Raw genomic sequence first — 21,403 nt, 5'->3', positions numbered from 1 at the left:
TTCACGATCAGTTAGACAAATGGGGTACTATTTTGAATAACCAGGCCATTGTTCTCAGTTCCCAAAACAAAGCTATTGAGACGGTTGTTAAGACTCAAAAAGTTATCATAGACCGCCTCAACAACTTCACATCCCTCATAACCCAGCTTCAGCAGGTCCAACACCAGTACTTAGTGGCTCACCATTTGGCTTTAATGGCAGCAAACCTCAGAGCTGTCTACCTTGCAATCACAAATTTTAAATTAGCACTGCAGGACACATTTACACTACTCAGAGACGTGTTAGATGGTGTTGTAACCCCTTCCCTTCTCACCCCTCAGGAACTTATGCATGTCATTGATTGGGCCAGAACAGAAAAAGGCTTAACTCCTGTTTTCAGTGAGACCCAGGTTCAATATTATTATCCCTACATGGAGGCAACATTGACTACAGATGGTATCTTGGTGCATATACCCTTTAGGTCGCCAGATATGTTCACTATCTATCACATTCATCCATTCCCTACAGTTGTCAATTCTTCCATCTACCAACTATCTACATCTCATGCCACTCTCTTGGTTTCATCAGATTTCATGCACATTGCTTTTCCAGCTGACTTTCATGATTGCCATATCACCCGATTCCAGATGTACCTTTGCCCTGCTTATCAGTACGTCTTTTTGCCTACCAGTCATTATCCTTGTGAGCTGGGTCTAGTTAGAAACTCCCCAATTGAATCTCTGTGTCTTTTCACCCCAGTCGAGGATACCACCATCTTCCACCTTAGAGTGAAACCCTGGCGTTACTTCTCTTTCCATCATTCAATTGCTCTTACAGTTACTTGCCCTGGATCCCGACCTAGCAACACCGCTGTCCACGGCTCCTTTGTCATCTTGGAGGCCTGCAGTCTCACATCCCACAACCTAACCACTAAACAATCTAACCATCTATTGCTTAACCAAACCTTTCATACCTACAACCTCAAACCCTTTCACTTGCCGACACCAACAACTCCCCTACAACTCGAACCCTTACACTCTTTAGGAGACACCTTACCCAAACTCACTGCACCGAACATCACCCTACAACCCATTTCCTCTCTCACCATCTGGCCAGAACTTCGCCCCGACACTGTATACCCCATCCTCGCGTCACTGACTACGGTACTGACGCTCACTGTGATCCTAGCTACCCTCCTCATCTGTGTCTTCCACCGCCGCTACGCCTTCCTGCGTCGAGCCGTCCTCCAGCGCCCCTTACAGCCAGCAACGGCATAGGCCATATTCCCGTTGTCCAATAATATTTTTTTTTTCATTGAGCATAATTGTATTCATATGCCATTTATCTATAACCAGAGGACAGGATAATTTCTTACAATAACTAACTAACATGCAAGTCCTCTGTGATATGTATCTATTTACCATTTGTATATACACCTATATATCCATATACAACCAATTTTTTGTTTCCATATTTTAACTTAACCATGTATGTATTCCCATACCATTTATTCCATGATCATGATCATATTTTCTACTATATATTATTTCTCATATTATATTTAGTTAATAAATCATTCTCCCGGGAGTTTAGATATTAGAAAACAAATATTTTTTTTTTGTGCACTTGTCTTTATTTGTTTATACACCATTACTCTAGGTAATGTAACCATGTGCCAATTGTTTAACTGCATTTAACTGCTATTTGTCCCTCATGGGCTTATCATCCTGTATCCCATTCATTATTTTTTTTTCCCATTCCCTTATACTGTGTACTTCCTTTCTCGTCTTCATACTTTCTATACCTCATTTTGCCCGGCCATCCTTGTACATAGAGTTTTACTTTCATCGTGGCGTGGGCGCCACGCTAGCCTGACCGAGCATTGTAAACATGTAAATATTAATCCTAAATATCTATCCGTTTCCACTTCTTCTCCCTCTATCTGTATAAATCCTTTTGTGACTAGGCAACCTCATGAACGAAAGATGACGCACATAGCTTGTGCGGCTGCCGAGGGCAGTCATCATTTCGTCTAGATAGAGTTCACATCACCGCTCCGTGTAAGACACAAAACCAGTAAAAAGACAAGTTAAGCAAGGACTTTAACTCCAAACCTGCTAAACTTATACTGCACGCATTGTGTTATAATATTTATGTTCTGTTCTGTGTTAGCCCGGGAACACGAGCCACGGGGCAGGACACACACACGCCCCCTGAGGCCGTCTGGGCATGTGCGCAGCGTTGTCGTGGCACAGTGTTCCGTTCATCCTTCTGTTCCGTGTAGTCTTGGGGAGCATGGTGACAGTATCTTGTTGTTCGTACTGCAATAGACGTAATGACTTCGTTTTCTGGAATGTGTTTCTTAGCATTAACTCAATAACACCACTAACATGTTTATCTGTAAGTCGTTTCAAACTCCACTCACTAAACCTCTCTCTGGGAAAGGAGACTTAAAATGTATGATCACATGTAAAACCTATTTACTTCTTAAACATACTTGGGGTTTGATCCTATACCTGCATGTTTTTGACGTCCATACAAAGCCGTGAGATACATTCCTTTAAGGGAGGTTGACTTAAATGATCACCAACACTCGAGCAACGTTCCCCTATAACACATCGGTTGTCCCAAGGTAGTGCAAGCAGACGGAGCATTGCCTTCACGGGCCTTGTAGCCACGTGGACCTCCCTGCTCGGTGCCGCCTCTCAGTACCTTCCCCTATTCCCCTGAAGGTGTTCGCCAGAGATGCGGACGTGGGCATGAACGGTGACCTGGACTACAGCATCAGGACCGGCAAGGGCAAGAAGGGCCGCTTCAAGATCCACCCGAAGACTGGCCAAGTGTTCAGCAACAAAGCCTTTTCCCCGAGCAAGACCTTCGATTTGATGGTGAGTGCTGACATGCCTTTTTTTACAGCTAAAGAAACAGCTCAAGGGCAACAAAAAAAGGTATAAAAAAAAGCCCGCTAATCGCTGCTCCTACAGAGACAAAAGTGATGAGCGGCCAAAAGAGAGGTCAATTTCAGGAGGAGAGGTGTCTTGATACGCTCCTCTTGAAAGAATTCAAGTCAGAGGCAGGAGGAAATATAGACGAAGGAAGGCTGTGTAAGGAATGAAAGAATGAAGATGCTGGTTAACTCTTGCATAAGGGATTTGGGCAGTAGAATATTCGTGTAAAAATTGATCCCATGATAAGGTTGCTTCCCCTTACCTTAGCTATGATAACAGTAATTGGCTGAGACAAGATAAATCCCCCTAGAAAACAGTATACCCCAAACTGTTCCCCATATTCCCGAACATTTCGGGGCTCAGGTCGGTATCTTGAGAAGTTTCCGCCGCTCACACCAACCATTTCCAAAGGCCGAAGAGAAGGTTCATCGGGTTCTAATGAGTGTTTTTAGTTCCATAGTACAGATGATGGGTCAGACTACCACCAGGGTCATAAAACTACCCCTGGAAATGACCAAAACTCCTGCGAAAGCCTTGTCAAATACATGTGTCAGGTCGCCGGAATATGTAAGAATATGGCCCTCCCTGAGTTACACACCCACATTTGATAAGGATTTTGTAGAGGTTGCTGTTGGTATTCCCATGGGTAGTTTTATGAGCCTAGTGATAGTTTGACAAGGCTTCTGTGTTGTAACCCAACCCTTCGTAAGAGGGTTTACTTGAGATTACAAGGTAACGTGTGCCGAAGCACGTGAGTTCTGGGATATTCAAAGAAGTATACACTAATCTATTTATTAAAACAATAAACTGAAGCGTTCAGAGACGCACGGTACTTCTTTCACCTTGTATAACGGCGTGAGTACTGTCACGATACTGGCTCACAGTGACATAATAAAACCACAATAATGATAACACAATAGTAAAGAAATGGAGACAGTAATCACTGCTCCTGTTCATACAATAGTACACAATAATAAATCCTAACAACTTCCTAATAATTCCTAATGATTCCTAATAATTCCTTATATATATATATATGTATGCCGCACTGGACCTTAATTTACACAGCTCACACTTCTACTCACGAACAATACAGAAGTCAGCATCTTGGGTGAAGAGCAGGGAACACGTTTCTTCTTTCTTGTTTCTTCTTTCTTGTGTTCTTCTTTCTTGAGCTCTTGTTCCTAGAGTTCTTCTTTCGTGACTTCGTGCTTGAGTCCTTCTTTCTTGAATTCTGCTTTCGTGACTTCTTGCTGGAGTCCTTCTTTCTTGGTTTCTTGTATCTTGCTGCTTCCTGCTGCTTCTGCTTGTCGCGAGTGAGTGGAGCTTGTTCTCTTCTTGTTCTGTAGCTGCTCTGGAGCTGTTCTCTGCTGTTCTCTTCTTTGTTCCCTATTTTATACGTAGTCTTCGACGAGGATGAGGGAGGAGCTTGAAGGGTGATCGTAGGACCTACGAGGTGTGGCCTAGATTACTGCTTTCCCTAGGTTTGGCGTTTGTCCTGGCGTAGGAGGGACTCAGGTACTTTCGCGTCTCGTGGGTGGCTCTTTTGTTTTAGTGAGTTCCCACGGGGCCCGGTGATTTGTTGCTACTGTACGCTCAGCTTTCGTAGGTTCCTTGGAGCCTTGTGATTGGCTTCCCGTAGCGTGACGTAGCTGTGACACACTCCGGTTTTTCTTCCGCGAGGCTGGAGGCTAATTAGTATGCCTGGCGCTGTAGGTGCAAAGGTCAGATGGGCGTTGTCCTTTCTCTTTTTTCCTCGCCTCGGAGTCGGGTGTCAGGTGTCGCTGTTGACTAATGATGTTATGAGTGGTGTCACTTGATCTTCCTTGTTTCGGCGTAGAGTGGCGCTGATGACTAATGACTTCTTCCAACGCATGGCCGTAAAGGGGCCGCTAATTGTTTTAGCGCGAAGGGACCGGGCTGGCTGCTTGATCGTCCAACAATGTTTTCATATTCTCTTCGTCCTCGGGGAGATAACGTCCAAGTCGCTGTGGTAGTGGGGCACTAATATTGGTGATAAATGAAGTCTGGCGACGAGGGACTGCTCCGCGTGGTATGTCGTCATTTGGGTTACCCGATTGGTTACCGAAGTTACCAAGAGACGGGTTTGGGTTACCCGCAGGGTTTATGTTACCCGCAGGGTTACCACATACCTCCCCCCTCGGAAGGCCTCGCCCCGGAGGCCTACCAAGGACGATGGTGGGGCGGGCTGGGCGGGCCGTCACCAGCTGCCACAGGTCCCGGCGGACATGGCGACGGACGTATTTGTAAATCCATGCATGTGTACCGCAGGCCAGGAGGAGGACTAGGAAGAGCACGCCAGCCAAGGTGAGGAGCATCCACAAGGAGGGATGCGACGCCGAAGATGGTTGCGGGGCGTGAATGGGCTGAAGGGCTGCCAGGATAGCCTGGAGAGCCACAGGTTGCTCACTGTTAAGTAAAGTGAGATTAGGCAAGTGACGAAGCCAGGTGGCGTTGGGAGCCAGGGCTGGGAGCACCACATCGAGGGGAACAGGTTTGAGAGTAAGCGGGGGCAGATCAGCGATGGTATCGTGAGCAGGAAGTGTGAGCAATGGGCTATGTGCACTACAACCTTGACCTAGAGTAAGAACTCCTGAGCCATTGACAAGTTGCCGAAGCTTACTGACAGGGTTGGTAGGGCAACTGAGGGTGAGCGTGACAGGCTGACTAGTGGAGAACGTCCACACGCCTTGTCCTTTAAGGAACATTGGGGGGAAGGACTTTAGTAAAAAGGTTTGACATAGATTAGTAGCTATGTACTTATTGAGGAACGCTGCGGACTCGCAAGTGTCCACTGAAGCGTCATAAACAGGGCCAATGGGAGGACAGATATACAAATGGTCATATTGCACACAGTGGTCCAGGGAATCTAATAAAAAATAAGAAGTCCTATCTTCGCTGAAGGCAATAAACTTATGATTACGGGAGTATTGAGCTAAATATGTAGAATCAGGTACAGGATAGGGGAGTGAGTCGATCCTGAAGACATCAAAGATGTCTGCAGGACTTCCTCGCATGGGGAGAGTGAGGTAAAAGTGTTTCGAGCCCGAGGAGATTGAAGGTCGTGCGGCAACACGAATAGTATCCCTATATAATGCTAAATATTCAGGTGCTGCTGGGAAAAGTAACCCTGGAGGCTTTACTGCAGCCTCTTGAAGAACATCGAGTAATGTTTTATCGGGAAGTAACATTGGTGTAACACGAGTTTGTAATAAGGATTGAAGACCTAATTTTACATTCAAGTTGGACGAAACAACATCAGTTAGAGCCAGTTCAAGGTTAAAGAAGGCTTCCGTGAGTCTCTGTCCTGCTTCTAGTTGGAGTGTCTTAAGGGAAAACTCGCGAATTATTTGGTTGGAAATGTTGGCTGCAGATTCTAGTCGTCTAATTGCTGAATGTATAGCCCTCATATCGCGGGCTGTCATGTTTAAAGCATGGGAATGAACGTTTAACATAACCCGTTCTTTTTCCGTAAGGGACTCAAGGGTATGTATCTGGTGATGAACGGCATCAATTTGAGCCTGGGTAGCCGTGCCAAACAAAATATTAGATAAGGAGCCAAGGAAATTTAGGGCTCCCCGCTTGGAACGATCTCTGGGCATGGCACCCATTATGTACGTTAAAAAATTATTCATGTCAAGGAACAGTTTGTCAAACTCGTTGTCAAATGAACGTAGGGTCTTTTTAAGAGAGTTGACAACCAGATACGAGTCATTCATATGTTGGATGTTCCAGGCGATGTCGGCAGTTAAGTTTTTCGCCTGAATGAGGGGTTGCAAGATGTCATCAGCTTTGACTTCGAAAGGGACGATGTAATATCGTCCTGTGAGAAGGGCCCGGTACGCTGGCGAAAAGTTAAGGCCAGCGCGCACAGGGGATTCTCTCGACGGGGCATCAGGAACGACGCCGACGATAAGAGCCATCTGCAGAGAAACTTAGTCTTAGAGCAGCTCCTGATATCTAGAATGAGTTAACGCTTATATTCTATAGGTTTGGACATAACATGTGGAAGATTTGGAGGATCCGTAGATGATCGTAATTGGTAGCGGGGTGTTGTACTAGGGTCAATTTCGATAGCGACTTCTGATGTGGCAGTTTCATTATCAGTGTTTTGCTCGGTTTCTTTCGCATCAGAACGGTGGACGACCGTTGGTGCAAGTGAGGTGTCGACAAAGTCGTCAAAAGAATCGGGGAGGTCTGCCTCCGATGAATCCAGGAGTGGATAGGCTCTCCGTATATGGGGATGTTGTTTGTAAGTGATGCTATCTTCGGGGATCACTTTCACACGGTCTGTATGGATAGTAGCCATTTTACTGGTCCTAATATCTTTGAGCTGAACTACCACGTCGCTCACTACTTTTATAACTCTATATGGACCTTTGAAGAGCGCCTGCAATTTTTTATGCTCTTTTCTGCTAGGTGTGTTTTTCAGGTACACTCTATCGCCTATTTTTAAGGGTTTTATCCTCGACGGTTTATGGTATCTTTCCATCTCTTGTCGACCTATTTCCAGGTATTCTTCACATCTGGCATAGACTTTCTGAGCTACTAGGGTCATTTCTTCCTTATAGCTGTCTACATTATACCAAGGCTTGGTAGTCTCTTCTAACATATTGTAAGGCAACCTGGGGTCTCGAAGATACAGGAGGAAAAATGGTGTGTCCCTTATGATTCTGTGATATGCGGTGTTGTAGGCATGAGTTGCGGCGGGTAGCATTGTATCCCAAATACTTATATTTCCCTCAACTAAAGTCCTTAGAATACTGACTATCGTGGCATTAGCCCTTTTTACCACTCCATTTGCTGCTGGGTGGAACGCTGTTATCTTTGCATGCTTTAATTGTAACCGTTCTGTTACATCTCTTAAAACGTGGTTTACAAATTCACCACCTTGGTCAGTAACAATTGATTGAGGTATTCCGTGTGCACAGATTACCTTATCATAGAATGCACGAGCAACTTCTGTTGCTTCCTTAGTTTTGAGAGGCACCACTACTAAATATTTAGTGAAAACATCTACTATGGTCAACAGGTATCTGTAGCCATTATCTGAGCGACCGACAGGTCCTACCACGTCCATATGTACTCTCTCAAAAGGTGAGGTAACATCTGGGTAGTGTCGCAGGGGAGCAGGGTAAGAGTTCCCAGTCCTCTTAAAACGAACACACGTGGTACATCTCCTACAAAAATCTTCTATATCCCTTTTCATCCCTGGCCAGTAAGCGAACTTCTGGCAACGTTGCAAGGTAACCTTAGCACCACCATGCCCAGCTGTTGGCACGGAATGCGCTAAAGTTATCGCTTTGGAGATATACTGAGGGGGCAGAAGAACTACACATGTGTCTTCCCCGTAGGGGTTTCTCATTACTCGATAGAGTATATTCTCTTTTAATTGACATCTATCTATAGGTACTCGGAGTTTTACCCTTGCTTGCTTCATTGCCATCTCTATCTCTTCAACTGACTTTCCGTCTCTAAGCATTCTCTTCATGAGGCCATAGGCTTCATGGCAGTCTTGTAGCTCAATAATTTCAGGTATATCCCATGTAACGTTAGTGTCGTTAGCTCCTGGGACAATAGTCATTACTTTATCTCTAGGATCTACTAGTGAGATACCATCTTCTTCTACTCTGCAACGTGATAGGAAATCTGCTACTACGTTCTCTTTTCCGGGTAAGTGCTTTATTGAGAAGTCATATTCTACTAGTAGTGACTGCCACCGAGCAATACGCCCGTTTGGGGTTGCTACCTTAAGTAACCAAACTAGGGGGCGATGATCTGTGTGAATCTCTATATGATAACCCAGTATTAAGGGTCGATTGACTTGGAGTCCGTATACTACAGCAAGTGTTTCACGCTCAATGGTACTATAGTTCCGTTCAGCTGAATTAAAAGTTCTAGAAAAGAATGTTATAGGGCGTAAACTACCACTATCGTCTTCTTGTTGAAGAACTCCACCTATACAAGTGTCTGAGGCATCCGTAGTGAGAACAAAATTCTTTGAGAAGTCAGGGAACTGTAGCGTAACATGAGTCGCTAATGCGTCCTTGAGAGTGTCAAAAGCAACTTGAGCTTCATCGCTCCAAGGGATAGGAGTTTTGTCCTTTTTCTTATGTTTCTTTTCCTTATCTCCCTTGCCTCCTAATAAAAGGGTTAATGGTCTGCTGATCTGAGAGAAATCCTTTATAAATTTCCTATAATAATTGAGCATGCCCAGCAATGACTGAAGGTCATTCAGTGTTTTCGGGGGTTTTAGGTTTTTAATAGCTTGGACTTTTGCTGGTTGAGGTTGCAAACCTTCAGCACTGATTACATGTCCTAAATAATCAACCTTGGGCTGGAAAAAATGACACTTTTCCATCTTCAGGGTAAGTTTAGCTTCCGCTAGTCTACTTAACACTCTGTCAAGGTTAGTGATGTGTTCATCAAAGGTTTCTCCTAGGACGATGACGTCATCTAGGTATACTTGTGTCGTCTTTCCGACAAGTCCTACTAATACTGAATTTATAACATGTTGAAAACATGAGGGGGCTGTTTTTAGTCCAAAAGGTAGGGAAGTGAACTCCCAATGTCCAGCAGGTGAGGAAAATGCAGTTTTTTCCATGCTGTCTTCATCCAAAGGTATCTGATGATAACCTTGTTTGAGATCCAGACACGTAAAAATCTTACTTTTTCCTAGTTGATACAATATCTGCTGTATATTAGGTAAGGGGTATTTATCATCTCTCAAGGTGGTGTTCAGGGCACGGAAGTCCAGACAGAGTCGCAAACCTCCATCTTTCTTGGGGACAGGGATTAGAGGTGCATTATAGGGAGAATAGGAAGGCCGAATAATGCCCTGTTCTTGAAGAGCAACCAGTTGTTTGTCTACTTGTTCATGATAACTGACGGGGATGGGGTAAGGTTTTCGGTAGACAACTTCATTAGTAACTTGTTGAATGGTATGCATGAAATATGGAGCGACTGTCAAAGGCTCTTTTTCCGTGGAGAGAACTCCAGGATATTTCTTTATTAGTTTGCACAGAGCTTTGTTCTCACGTGATGTTTTTGGGAATTTACTGTCAATAATTTCCTGTACTCCTTGTTGTTCCTCTACTACGGCGCCAATGAAAGCTGAAGGGGTCGTCTTCTGATAGTTTTCTTGTTGTAACGGCTGTACAAAACCTAAGGTACTGTCCTCATTTACTAGTACCGTTTCTTGTTCAATATTAATATATCGTACCATAAAAATTGAGGTGTGTGTTTCTACAGAGGGAATTAATCGTACCACGCCAGAGCACAGCACACGTGCGGCCGGGTTACCGGGACACGGAGTGAATAGCGCGTCTTGGACTCCTGTTAGAGGGGTTCTGAGCATTAAATATCCCGTTACGGCAGGGTGAAGAATCACGGTCTCTATCGCTTTGCATTTTACCATATCCTCCTCGTTAACCTCATTAACTTCATTAGTGGCGTTGTTTTCTAGGTCTACTACATGCACTTTACCCTTTCCTATCTGTTCTAATGGGTACACGCTCCCTTCTATTTCAAGAGCTGCAATCTCATTGCCTGGAGTGTTTCGTAAGGTGAGAGTGATGTTGTGTGCCAGGAAGAAATCCATTCCTAATATAATAGGGGTGGGAAGCTGGAGGCCTTGTGTAAGGACAACCTTCTGTTCACTTAGCTTATTTCCTACTCTTAATGTGAGTTCTAGGCGACCTTTATTATGGATTCTGTCTCCGTTTACTGAGCATACGTTAGCAGGAGTGTCTTCTAGCTTGCCATGAATATCAAATTTCTTTACAAAATCTTCTTCTATTAAACTAGTACATGCGCCGGTATCAACCAAAGCAACCACTTCTCTATATTGTCCATTCTTTTGCTTAACCTTTAATCTTATAGCTAACAATTCTTGTTCTAGTATGTTACTAGCTGTCCAACTAGTACCAATCATTTTTTGTTCAGCTGGTGCGTTTACGTCCTCGGTCGGTAATTGGCGTTTTTTTTTTGGCTAGTATTTTGACCTTGCATCTGTCTATTTTTCCAACATGATGCAGTCCAATGCGTGTTTGAGTTACACGCGAGACAGGTTGGCTGTCGTCCCGCTCGACAATTCCTGGCAATGTGACCCATTTTGCCACAGTGATAACATTGTATGGGCTGAGGCCTGACCGGGGGTCGTGTTTGTCTAGGGTTAAAGTTACGCCTAGGGGTTGCACCTGTCTGGGACTGATGAGACTGGTGAGCCTGGTGAGACTGACGAGATTGATGGGACTGATGGGACTGGTGAGCCTGTGGAGGTTCCTGGGTGGGGTTGGCCACCACATTGACAGTGTTTCTAGATTCTTTGGCTATATCCTCGTCTCTGAGTTTGCAATGAGGATGGGTTTCTGCATAATTTAAGGCTTTGTCTAGCACAGTATGTGGATGTGACCGATCTTCTTTCGTGATGACTGCCATAAAAGTTGGAGGCATTGCTCGCATGAATGACAAAGTCATGTGATGGGTGGATGCAGACGTGTGCTCAGGCATTTCTTTTTTCAACTTGCACAGCATCTCATACAAGCGGACAAAATAGGTGTTCAAGGTCTCTCTTGGCTCGCGCTTGGCTTCCGATAGTCTAATGTGCCACTTATCATAGGTATTGAGTTCCTTGAAGGTATCCACAATTATTTTTTTTAGTCTTGTCCAGTCAGGACCAGCTTCGTCTGTGGTACATACTATCAATCTACGGGCGGGGCCTACAGAGTATTGTTTGGCTAATTCTATCTTTCCAGCTTCAGTCCAGTTTTTAACTGTTCTACTTTCTATATCTTTGATCCATTGGGAAGAGCTAGTAGTAAAGGTTAAGTTAGGATAGTCTTCGTAACGAGAGTCACCACCTCCAAAGTACGGTAAGCCTACCACACGTGAAAAGTTATCAACGTCATTCCGGTTGATGATCTCTGCCAAATCAGAAGAGCTAACAATTGACGATGAAACTGTAGTTTCAGGCATGTTGGTGTATGAATAATCCCACCACAAAGGAATAGGACTAGAACGCGAAGGCGGGCTACTGGAGGAGTCGCTTGAGCGTTTATCTCTTTGCATTAACTAGATTAGTAACTCTTTAAATATCCCTCTAAGCTGCCACCAGTGTTGTAACCCAACCCTTCGTTAGAGGGTTTACTTGAGATTACAAGGTAACGTGTGCCGAAGCACGTGAGTTCTGGGATATTCAAAGAAGTATACACTAATCTATTTATTAAAACAATAAACTGAAGCGTTCAGAGACGCATGGTATTTCTTTCACCTTGTATAACGGCGTGAGTACTGTCACGATATTGGCTCACAGTGACATAATAAAACCACAATAATGATAACACAATAGTAAAGAAATGGAGACAGTAATCACTGCTCCTGTTCATACAATAGTACACAATAATAAATCCTAACAACTTCCTAATAATTCCTAATGATTCCTAATAATTCCTAATATATATATATGTATGCCGCACTGGACCTTAATCTACACAGCTCACACTTCTACTCACGAACAATACAGAAGTCAGCATCTTGGGTGAAGAGCAGGGAACACGTTTCTTCTTTCTTGTTTCTTCTTTCTTGTGTTCTTCTTTCTTGAGCTCTTGTTCCTAGAGTTCTTCTTTCGTGACTTCTTGCTTGAGTCCTTCTTTCTTGAATTCTGCTTTCGTGACTTCTTGCTGGAGTCCTTCTTTCTTGGTTTCTTGTATCTTGCTGCTTCCTGCTGCTTCTGCTTGTCGCGAGTGAGTGGAGCTTGTTCTCTTCTTGTTCTGTAGCTGCTCTGGAGCTGTTCTCTGCTGTTCTCTTCTTTGTTCCCTATTTTATACGTAGTCTTCGACGAGGATGAGGGAGGAGCTTGAAGGGTGATCGTAGGACCTACGAGGTGTGGCCTAGATTACTGCTTTCCCTAGGTTTGGCGTTTGTCCTAGCGTAGGAGGGACTCAGGTACTTTCGCGTCTCGTGGGTGGCTCTTTTGTTTTAGTGAGTTCCCACGGGGCCCGGTGATTTGTTGCTACTGTACGCTCAGCTTTCGTAGGTTCCTTGGAGCCTTGTGATTGGCTTCCCGTAGCGTGACGTAGCTGTGACACACTCCGGTTTTTCTTCCGCGAGGCTGGAGGCTAATTAGTATGCCTGGCGCTGTAGGTGCAAAGGTCAGATGGGCGTTGTCCTTTCTCTTTTTTCCTCGCCTCGGAGTCGGGTGTCAGGTGTCGCTGTTGACTAATGATGTTATGAGTGGTGTCACTTGATCTTCCTTGTTTCGGCGTAGAGTGGCGCTGATGACTAATGACTTCTTCCAACGCATGGCCGTAAAGGGGCCGCTAATTGTTTTAGCGCGAAGGGACCGGGCTGGCTGCTTGATCGTCCAACAATGTTTTCATATTCTCTTCGTCCTCGGGGAGATAACGTCCAAGTCGCTGTTGTAGTGGGGCACTAATATTGGTGATAAATGAAGTCTGGCGACGAGGGACTGCTCCGCGTGGTATGTCGTCATTTGGGTTACCCGCTTGGTTACCGAAGTTACCAAGAGACGGGTTTGGGTTACCTGCAGGGTTTATGTTACCCGCAGGGTTACCACATCTGCACCATGAACGCAAAGCCAACTCATTAGAACCCAATTAATCTCCCTTTCGGCTCTTGGAAATACTTGTGAGAACTGAAATCGTGTGAGAATACTGACGTGAATCTGTTTGTCTCACTCACACACCTCCCCTTCCTCCTCCTCCTCCCCTTCAGAGCCTGGAAATACTTGTTGTGAGAGATAGAATCGCCCGGGAATATCTGACGTGAATCTGTTTGTCTCACTCACACACCTCCTCTTCCTCCTCTTCCTCCCCGTCAGAGCCTGGAAATACTTGTGAGATCTGAAATCGTGTGAGAATGCGGACGAGAACTCCCTTGCCTCCCTAACACCTCCCCCTCCCCTTCCTCTTCCCCTTAGAGCCTGGAAACACTTGTGAGAGATTGCATCACCTGAATATACGGATGGAATTTGTTTATTTCTTCCCCGTCAGAGCCTGGAAATACTTGTGTGAGAGCTGAAACCGTCTGAGAGTATACGGACGAGAACTCCCTTGGCTCCCTAACACCTCCTCTTCCTCCTCCTCCTCAGATCCAGGTGAAGGACAACGGGGCGCCGCAGCTGACGGCCACCACGCGGGTCCTCGTGCGTGTGATGGACGTGCCCGAGGAGTCTCCCAACCCGCCGGTCCTGCAGCCGCCGCCCCCCGCCCACGTGATGGAGACGGACGCGCCGGGCCACCTGGTGTCCTTCATCAACGCTCGGGACCCGGATAACGACACCTTGTGGTACTACATCACAGGTGAGGGACATATAGGGTTGCATTCTTAACCCGGTAGCAGCGACGGGCCAAATTTGTGCCATGATGATACATAATCTGATCACAAATGCATTGATATATATTATGAAATGGTTTGTGTGAGGGGTGATTTTTTATCATTTTTCTCGCTTGGAGGGACCATTAAGAAACTTGATCCCCGCTGCTACCGGGTCAAACATTTCGGAGCCCAAGCATATCTATTTGACAAGACTTTCGTAGGAGTTGTGGGCATTTCCAGTAGTGTTATGACCCTGGTGTTACGTTGACCCTTCTTCTGTAACTTGATCCTAAAAAAAACGCTCATTAGAACCCGACTGATCTCCTTTTTGGCCTTTGGAAATTGTTGATGTGAGAACCGAAAGCGTCAAGCAATACCGGTCGGAGGCCCTTGCTGATTTTGCTGCATTCCTTTTCATACGGAGATGTGCACCGCCGCCACGCGCAGCTATTGCCTGTGCTCCCAACTGTACCTTTAGTCACCGCTTCTCCTCGTCTTGGTAGCCGGTACGAGTACAGGAACAGTGACCAGACTAACTGTTTACACTGGTCACAGAATGGCTGACTCTTTTTTTGTTGTTGTTGTTAGATCAGTATTTTTTTTAAAGGGAAATCCTTAGAAGAGTGACGTTTAGTTCTAGGTAATGATTTTCTCACTTTGTTTCCTTTGATAACGTGTTTTCTCTAATGGCCAGAATAACTTTTTTTTTCGCCTCTTTTTTTCTCGCTACAGAATGGCGACCGTAAGTTTTGGGTTGTATTAGTGATTTGAGGGAAAAACAATACCTACTAAGTAAGAGTTACCTAGTCACGTTTATTTCAAGGATGTGATTTGCTCGCTTCATTTCCTCAGCTAAACTGTTTTTCTACCGGTCAGAGTAACTTCTTTTCACGCTACGGACTGGCTACCTCAGTCAAGTTTTGGGTGTATCGGTGACTGGGGGGAAATTTTTACCTAGGACATGTCTCGCTCGCTTTGTTTTCTTTGCTAACGTATTTTTCTACAGGCCAGAGTAACCGTTTTTCACGCTACGGAATGGCTACCTCAGTCAAGTTTTGGGTGTGTCAGTAACTGGGGGAAATAATACCAAGGACATGTCTCGCTCACTTCTTTGCTAACGTATTTTTCTAGCGGTCAGAGTAACCGTTTTTCACGCTACGGAATAGCGAACTCAGTCAAGTTTTGGGGTGAATCAGTAATTTTTGGGAAGAATAATACGTAGGATATGTTTCTCTGGCTTTGTTTTCTTTGTTAACGTGTTTTCTATCGTTCAGAGTAACTTTTTTTTTTACGCTACAGAATGGCTACCTCAGTGAAGTTTGGGGTGTGTCAGTAACTGGGGGAAAAATTATACCTAGGACACGTCTCGCTCGCTTCTTTGCTAACGTATTTTTCAATCAGTCAGAGTAACCGTTTTTTACCCTACAGAATGGCGAACTCAGTCAAGTTTTGGGGTGAATCAGTAATTTTGGGGAAGAATAATACGTAGGATATGTTTCTCTGGCTTTGTTTTCTTTTTTAACGTGTTTTCTACCGGTCAGAGTAACTTTTCTTTTACGCTACAGGATGGCGAACTCAGTCAAGCTTTGGGGTGAATCCGTAATTTTTGGGAAGAATTATACCTAGAATGTGTTTCGCTCGCTTTCTTTCCTTTGTTAACGTAATTTTCTACCGGTCAGAGTAACTGTTTTTTCACGCTACAGAATGGCGAACTCAATTTTTGGATTGAATCATTAATTTCGGGGAAGAATAATACCAAGGATATGTTTTGCTCGCTCCATTTCCTTTGCGAACGTGTTTTCTACTGGTCAGAATATCCGTTCATACGCAACAGAATGGCTAACTCATCTTTGGGGGTTGAATCAGTAAATTGGGAGAGGAAAATAATGCCTTAGAGTTAGTAACGTATATCTCTATGGTGATCTGTTGTGTTCGCTTCGTTTCCTTCGATTACGGTTGTGTCCCGTCTCCTGGGATCTGTTCCCTTCTCCTATAATTCCTTCCCCTTCTGTCTCTCTCCGGCATATGACCACAGATGTTGCGCCGACTAAACGAAACTTTCCAACTTTTCCTTCGATTACACGTTTTTCTACCGGTCAGCATAACTTTTTACCTTACAGAATGGCGAACTACGTCAAGTTTTGGGGCGAATCAGTAATTTGGGATAAGTTTTGCTCGCTTCATTTTTTTTTCTCGCGGGCAGAGTAACTTTTTTTTTACGCTACAGAATCAGTAATTTGGGATAAGTTTTGCTCGCTTCATTTCTTTTTCTCGTGGGTAGAGTAACTTTTTTTTTACGCTACAGAATCAGTAATTTGGGGAAAAACAATACCCAGGATATATTTTGCTCGCCTCATTTCCTTTGCTAACGTATTTTTCTCGTGGGCAGATTAACCTTTTTTTTACGATTCAGAATGGCGAACTCAATCAAGTTTTGGGAATATCAGAACTGGGGGGAAAATGATACCTAGGATATGTGTTGCTCGCTTCATTTCCTTTGCTAACGTATCTTTCTCGTGGGCAGATTACATTTTTTTTTTTTTTACGCTTCAGAATGGCGAACTATTTAATTTTTTTGGTATATCAGAACTGGGGGGAAAAATGATACCTAGGATATGTGTTGCTCGCCTCATTACCTTTGCTAACGTATCTTTCTCGTAGGCAGATTAACTTTTTTTCTTTTTACGCTACAGAATGGCGAACTCAGTTAAGTTTTGGGTATATCAGAACTGGGGGGGAAAATAATACCTAAGACATGTCTCGGTCGCTCTGTTTTCTTTGCTAACGTATCTTTCTACCGGTCAGAGTAGCTTTTCTTTTTACGCTACAGAATGGCGAACTCTAGTTTTGGATTGAATCACTAATTTGGGGGAAGAATAATACCAAGAATATGTTTCGCTCGCTTCATTTCCTTGGCTAACGTGTTCTCCACTGGTCAGAATATCAGTTTTTACGGTACAGAATGGCTAAGTCGGTCAAGTTTTGGGGTGAATCAGTAAATAGGGTGAAAATAATACCTATAAAGAGTTAGTAACGTTTATTGGGTATGCGGCGGCTGAGTGGTAGCGTGCTGGGCCCACATTCATCGCGTGATGGACGACGCGAGTTCGAATCCCCACGCTACCACCTCGGATTTTTCAGTCACCGCCGAGTGGCTTAAAACTACCCATATGCTGTCCTGAAGACCACCCATCAACCCGGACTCTAGAGGAAACCGTCCAAGTGAATCAAGAACGAGTTCCGGGGGGCAGCATGAGCCAAGATAAGATGGCGCCACTATAAACACCTGCCAGCGCCAATACGGGCTGGGGCCGACTTCCATCCAGGCCCCTCAAGCAGGCCTACTGGCGCTATAGGCGTAGACGTAAAAAAAAAAAAAAATCTGCGGTGATCTGTTTTTTTCTCTACATTACCTTTGACACGTTTTTCTATTGGTACACTACAGAATGGCTAACTCATTTTTGTTTTGTTTTGTTTTTATGGTTGCATAAATACTTTTTGGGGGAAATCATACCCAAGGAATTGCTTCTACGATATGTTTTGCTCGCTTCCTTCCCTTTGCTAATGTGTCTTTCTCGCGGGCAGAGGGTGACGAGAGCGGCCGGTTCAGCATGGGCGTGGACTCTGGCCTGGTGAGCCTGGCCCGCCGCCTGGACCACGAGGAGCAGCACCACTACGCCCTCACCGTCACGGCCACAGACGGCGTCCACACCGCCGCCACCAAGGTCAGTGTGCGAGAGAGAGAGAGAGAGAGAGAGAGAGAGAGAGAGAGAGAGAGAGAGAGAGAGAGAGAGAGAGAGAGAGAGAGAGAGAGAGAGAGAGAGAGAGAGAACACAAAGAAACACAAAGGAAGAACAAACAACAGCAGACCTGCTGGTCCTTACGAGGCTGTTTGTGACAAGCTACACTAACTATCTAATCAAAGGCGGAAGATGAAGGACAGCAAAGGCGAAGGCTCCTGCCCACCCCATCCCTCCAGCCAAAGCTGGCAGGAAAGGAAAAGAACCATGCAGCATGGAAAAACTGCATGGAATTTATGTAGGAAAGAGGAAAGAACTACCATTACTGCTACCACTAACCGGGCGATAAAAGCGGACAAGGACACCAGTATTCGAAAGAACTTAACGTTATTACGACAATGAGTAATATCTTAGTTGCTGGTTGGATTCAAAATACTTGTCTAATCTATTCTTGAAGGCCGTAACTGTTGTACTATCAACGACATCACAGGGTAGAGAGCTCCAAACATTAACAACTCGATTGAAGAAGAAGTGTTTAGCTTCGTGCGACGAGAATCTTTACCACTTATCTTCAAATTGTGATTTCTTCTTGTTCTATTTGATCGATCAATTGTAAAGTAATCTTCCGCATTAATATCACTGAATCCTTTAAACATTTTAAACACTTCTATTAGATCGCCTCGCATTCTTCGTTTTGATAGGCTGAATAAATTTACTTCTTTAAGCCTTTGTTCATATGATAAATTTCTCAACCTAGGAATCATCTTTGTTACTCTTCGTTGAACCCGTTCCAACTTTTCTATGTCTTTTCTGTAATAGGGAGACCAAAACTGTACACAGTACTCTAGACGGGTCGAACCAACGAATTATACAGTTTTAATATTACTTTTTCCGATTTATTATTAAAGACTCGTCCAATGAAGCCAACCAATTTGTTTGCAGTTTTAACTACCTCTGAACAATGCTGACCGGGCTTTAAATCGCTTGATATAGTGATTCCAAGATCCTTTTCTTTACTTACTGCAGAAAGTTGTTGGCCATTCATTACGTACCGAACGCGATTGTTATTTTTTCCGATGTTCAACACTTTACATTTGTCAAGGTTAAATTTCATTTGCCATTGATTGTCCCAACGTGCAAGTCGATCTAGATCTGATTGTAAACTTCCTCGTCGAGTGTCGCAGTTACTTTACTAGCAATTTTTGTGTCATCAGCAAATTTTGATACTTTGCAAGTGAGCCCATCATCGATATCATTAACATAAATTAAGAAGAGCATGGGGCCAAGCACTGATCCTTGAGGTACGCCGCTTCTGACATCGAGCCAGTTAGATGTAACACCGTTTAGAACTACTCTCTGTTTCCGCTCAGACAGCCAGTCCGCAAGCCAATAGTGAGAGACGAAAATATGTAATAAGAGATAGAATAGAGAGAGAGAGAGAGATGAAAATATGTAATAAGAGATAGAAGAGAGAGAGAGAGAGAGAGAGAGAGAGAGAGAGAGAGAGATGAAAATATGTAATAAGAGATAGAATAGAAAGACACGTAAATAGAGAAAAACAGAGAGAGAGAGAGAGAGAGAGAGAGAGAGAGAGAGAGAGAGAGAGAGAGAGAGAGAGAGTGTGAGAGAGAGAGAGAGAGAGAGGCTGTGTTTATAATTCTGAGCATCGTTTTCTCTCTCTCTCTCTCTCTCTCTCTCTCTCTCTCTCTCTCTCTCTCTCTCTCTCAATAAGATACTCGCTAACTGTTAACTCTTGCCCCACCGTGTTGTATTCCATTGCTCCAGCACAGAGCACACAGCACAGAGCACACAAACAACGTGACTCACTCCCGCCCGTAAACTTTTATTTTTACGCCGTCAAAATTATAGTCTCATGATGTCATCGGCCGGCGAGCTGAATGCGGTGCGGCCTCTCCCTCCCTCTCTCTCTCTATGTTAACCCGGCGCCGTAACAAAGTGAATTTAAAGTACAATATTTTTCATGGCAGCTAATATTGTTTGTAAATTGTTAAAGCACTTTGTGACATATGCAAATTCGGGGCGACAGTTGCTCTTTTGTTTTTCGAAAGCGACACAAAGGCAAAATGCACTGCCCAGCCTGCGGTGAACTGTGACTAACGACGAAGTGTAGAGTTTTTGCCTTATAAACTAACTCTCCCTCCAAACTGAGTGCTGATGTATAGGGGCTTGTACCCTAACCAGCATGCCTCCAAGGTTGGCGTTATCAGACGCTTCCGCTTCTCACATCAGCAATTTCCAAAGGCTGAAAGGGAGATTAGTCGGGTTCTAATGAGTGTTCTTTTAAGCTCAATTAAGGTACAGAGGAAGGGTCAGACTACCACCAGCCACCGTGCGTCCAAGGTTGGTGTTCTCAGTCGCTTCCGCTTCTCACATCAGCATTTCCAAAGGCCAAAAGGGAGAGTGGTCGGGTTCTAATGAATGTTCTTTTAGGTTCATGTTACAGAGGAAGGGTCAGACTACCACCAGGGTCACAAAACTACCCCTGGATATGCTCAAAACTCCCTTGTCAAATATGTGAGCTTTGGTTCCATAATATTTAAGAGATCAGTTGTGTTCTAATAAGTGTTTTTAGGTTCATGATATAAAGGAAGGACCAAACTATCACCAGGGTCATTCCGCTTCGATCCTGTGGCGGTATTTTAGCTCGAAGGTCTTGTGATATTTACCTTTATGACTCGCGAATATGTCCTCCAAGTTACGGGCGGGCGCGGTGTTCTCCCCGCGGAGCGATATGTCTCGATGGTGAGTAGTGTGTTTACCCTAAGTCTATATACACCAAGTCAAGTCATACGCAGGTTTGTGGGAGGAGACACGGCCGAGGCGTGGTTTACGCGTGACACTGCTTAGAGCCAAACTACTAAAGGTTTCAGGGGCCGTGTTCCCCTGTTTTTTGCATATAAAACTTTAACAAAGCGTCGGACAAGGATGTTACTTTGGCAGTGGATGTTTGAGACCCCGACCTAATGGGCAGAATTATGATTCATTATCCACATGTGACACCAAATCATATTTTTGCCCATTTGGTCGGGGTCTCAAACATCCACTGCCCAATTAACATCCTTGTCCGACGCTTTTTAAAGTTTTATTTGGAAAACAGGGAACACGCCCCTGAAACCGTTAGTAGAGAATGTAGAAACAGGGATTTAGAGAAAACGAAGAAAGGCGGACTAATTTAAATCAATCACTTCATCATGCCCTCCCTCACATTCCACACCGCCGTTTGTAGGCAATGGAATTGCAGTCACGCAATAGCACAATAAAAATACATATTTTTTCGTCAGTGGCTTGCCTGAACGCGCTGTGAAAGGAGGCGAGAATGCATATCCAGAGTGCACATACGGCCCCAACTTTAGTCAC

General features: G+C 44.4%; 1 protein-coding gene across 1 annotated transcript in view; it reads left to right on the top strand.

Moving 5' to 3' along the window:
* The first annotated feature begins 2,539 nt into the window (after positions 1-2,539).
* Positions 2,540-21,403, top strand: part of LOC127000742 (fat-like cadherin-related tumor suppressor homolog) — a 33,866-nt gene continuing 15,002 nt past the window's right edge. Inside the window, exons 1-3 of the mRNA XM_050864776.1 lie at positions 2,540-2,867; positions 14,059-14,269; positions 17,871-18,010. Coding sequence (XP_050720733.1) covers positions 2,739-2,867; positions 14,059-14,269; positions 17,871-18,010 — 480 coding nt within the window. The 5' untranslated portion in view covers positions 2,540-2,738. The remainder of the gene's footprint in view (positions 2,868-14,058; positions 14,270-17,870; positions 18,011-21,403) is intronic.

The sequence above is a fragment of the Eriocheir sinensis genome, chromosome 19 (assembly GCF_024679095.1).
Source record: "Eriocheir sinensis breed Jianghai 21 chromosome 19, ASM2467909v1, whole genome shotgun sequence".
NCBI lineage: Eukaryota > Metazoa > Arthropoda > Malacostraca > Decapoda > Varunidae > Eriocheir > Eriocheir sinensis.
This window is presented reverse-complemented; position numbering and strand designations above follow the sequence as displayed.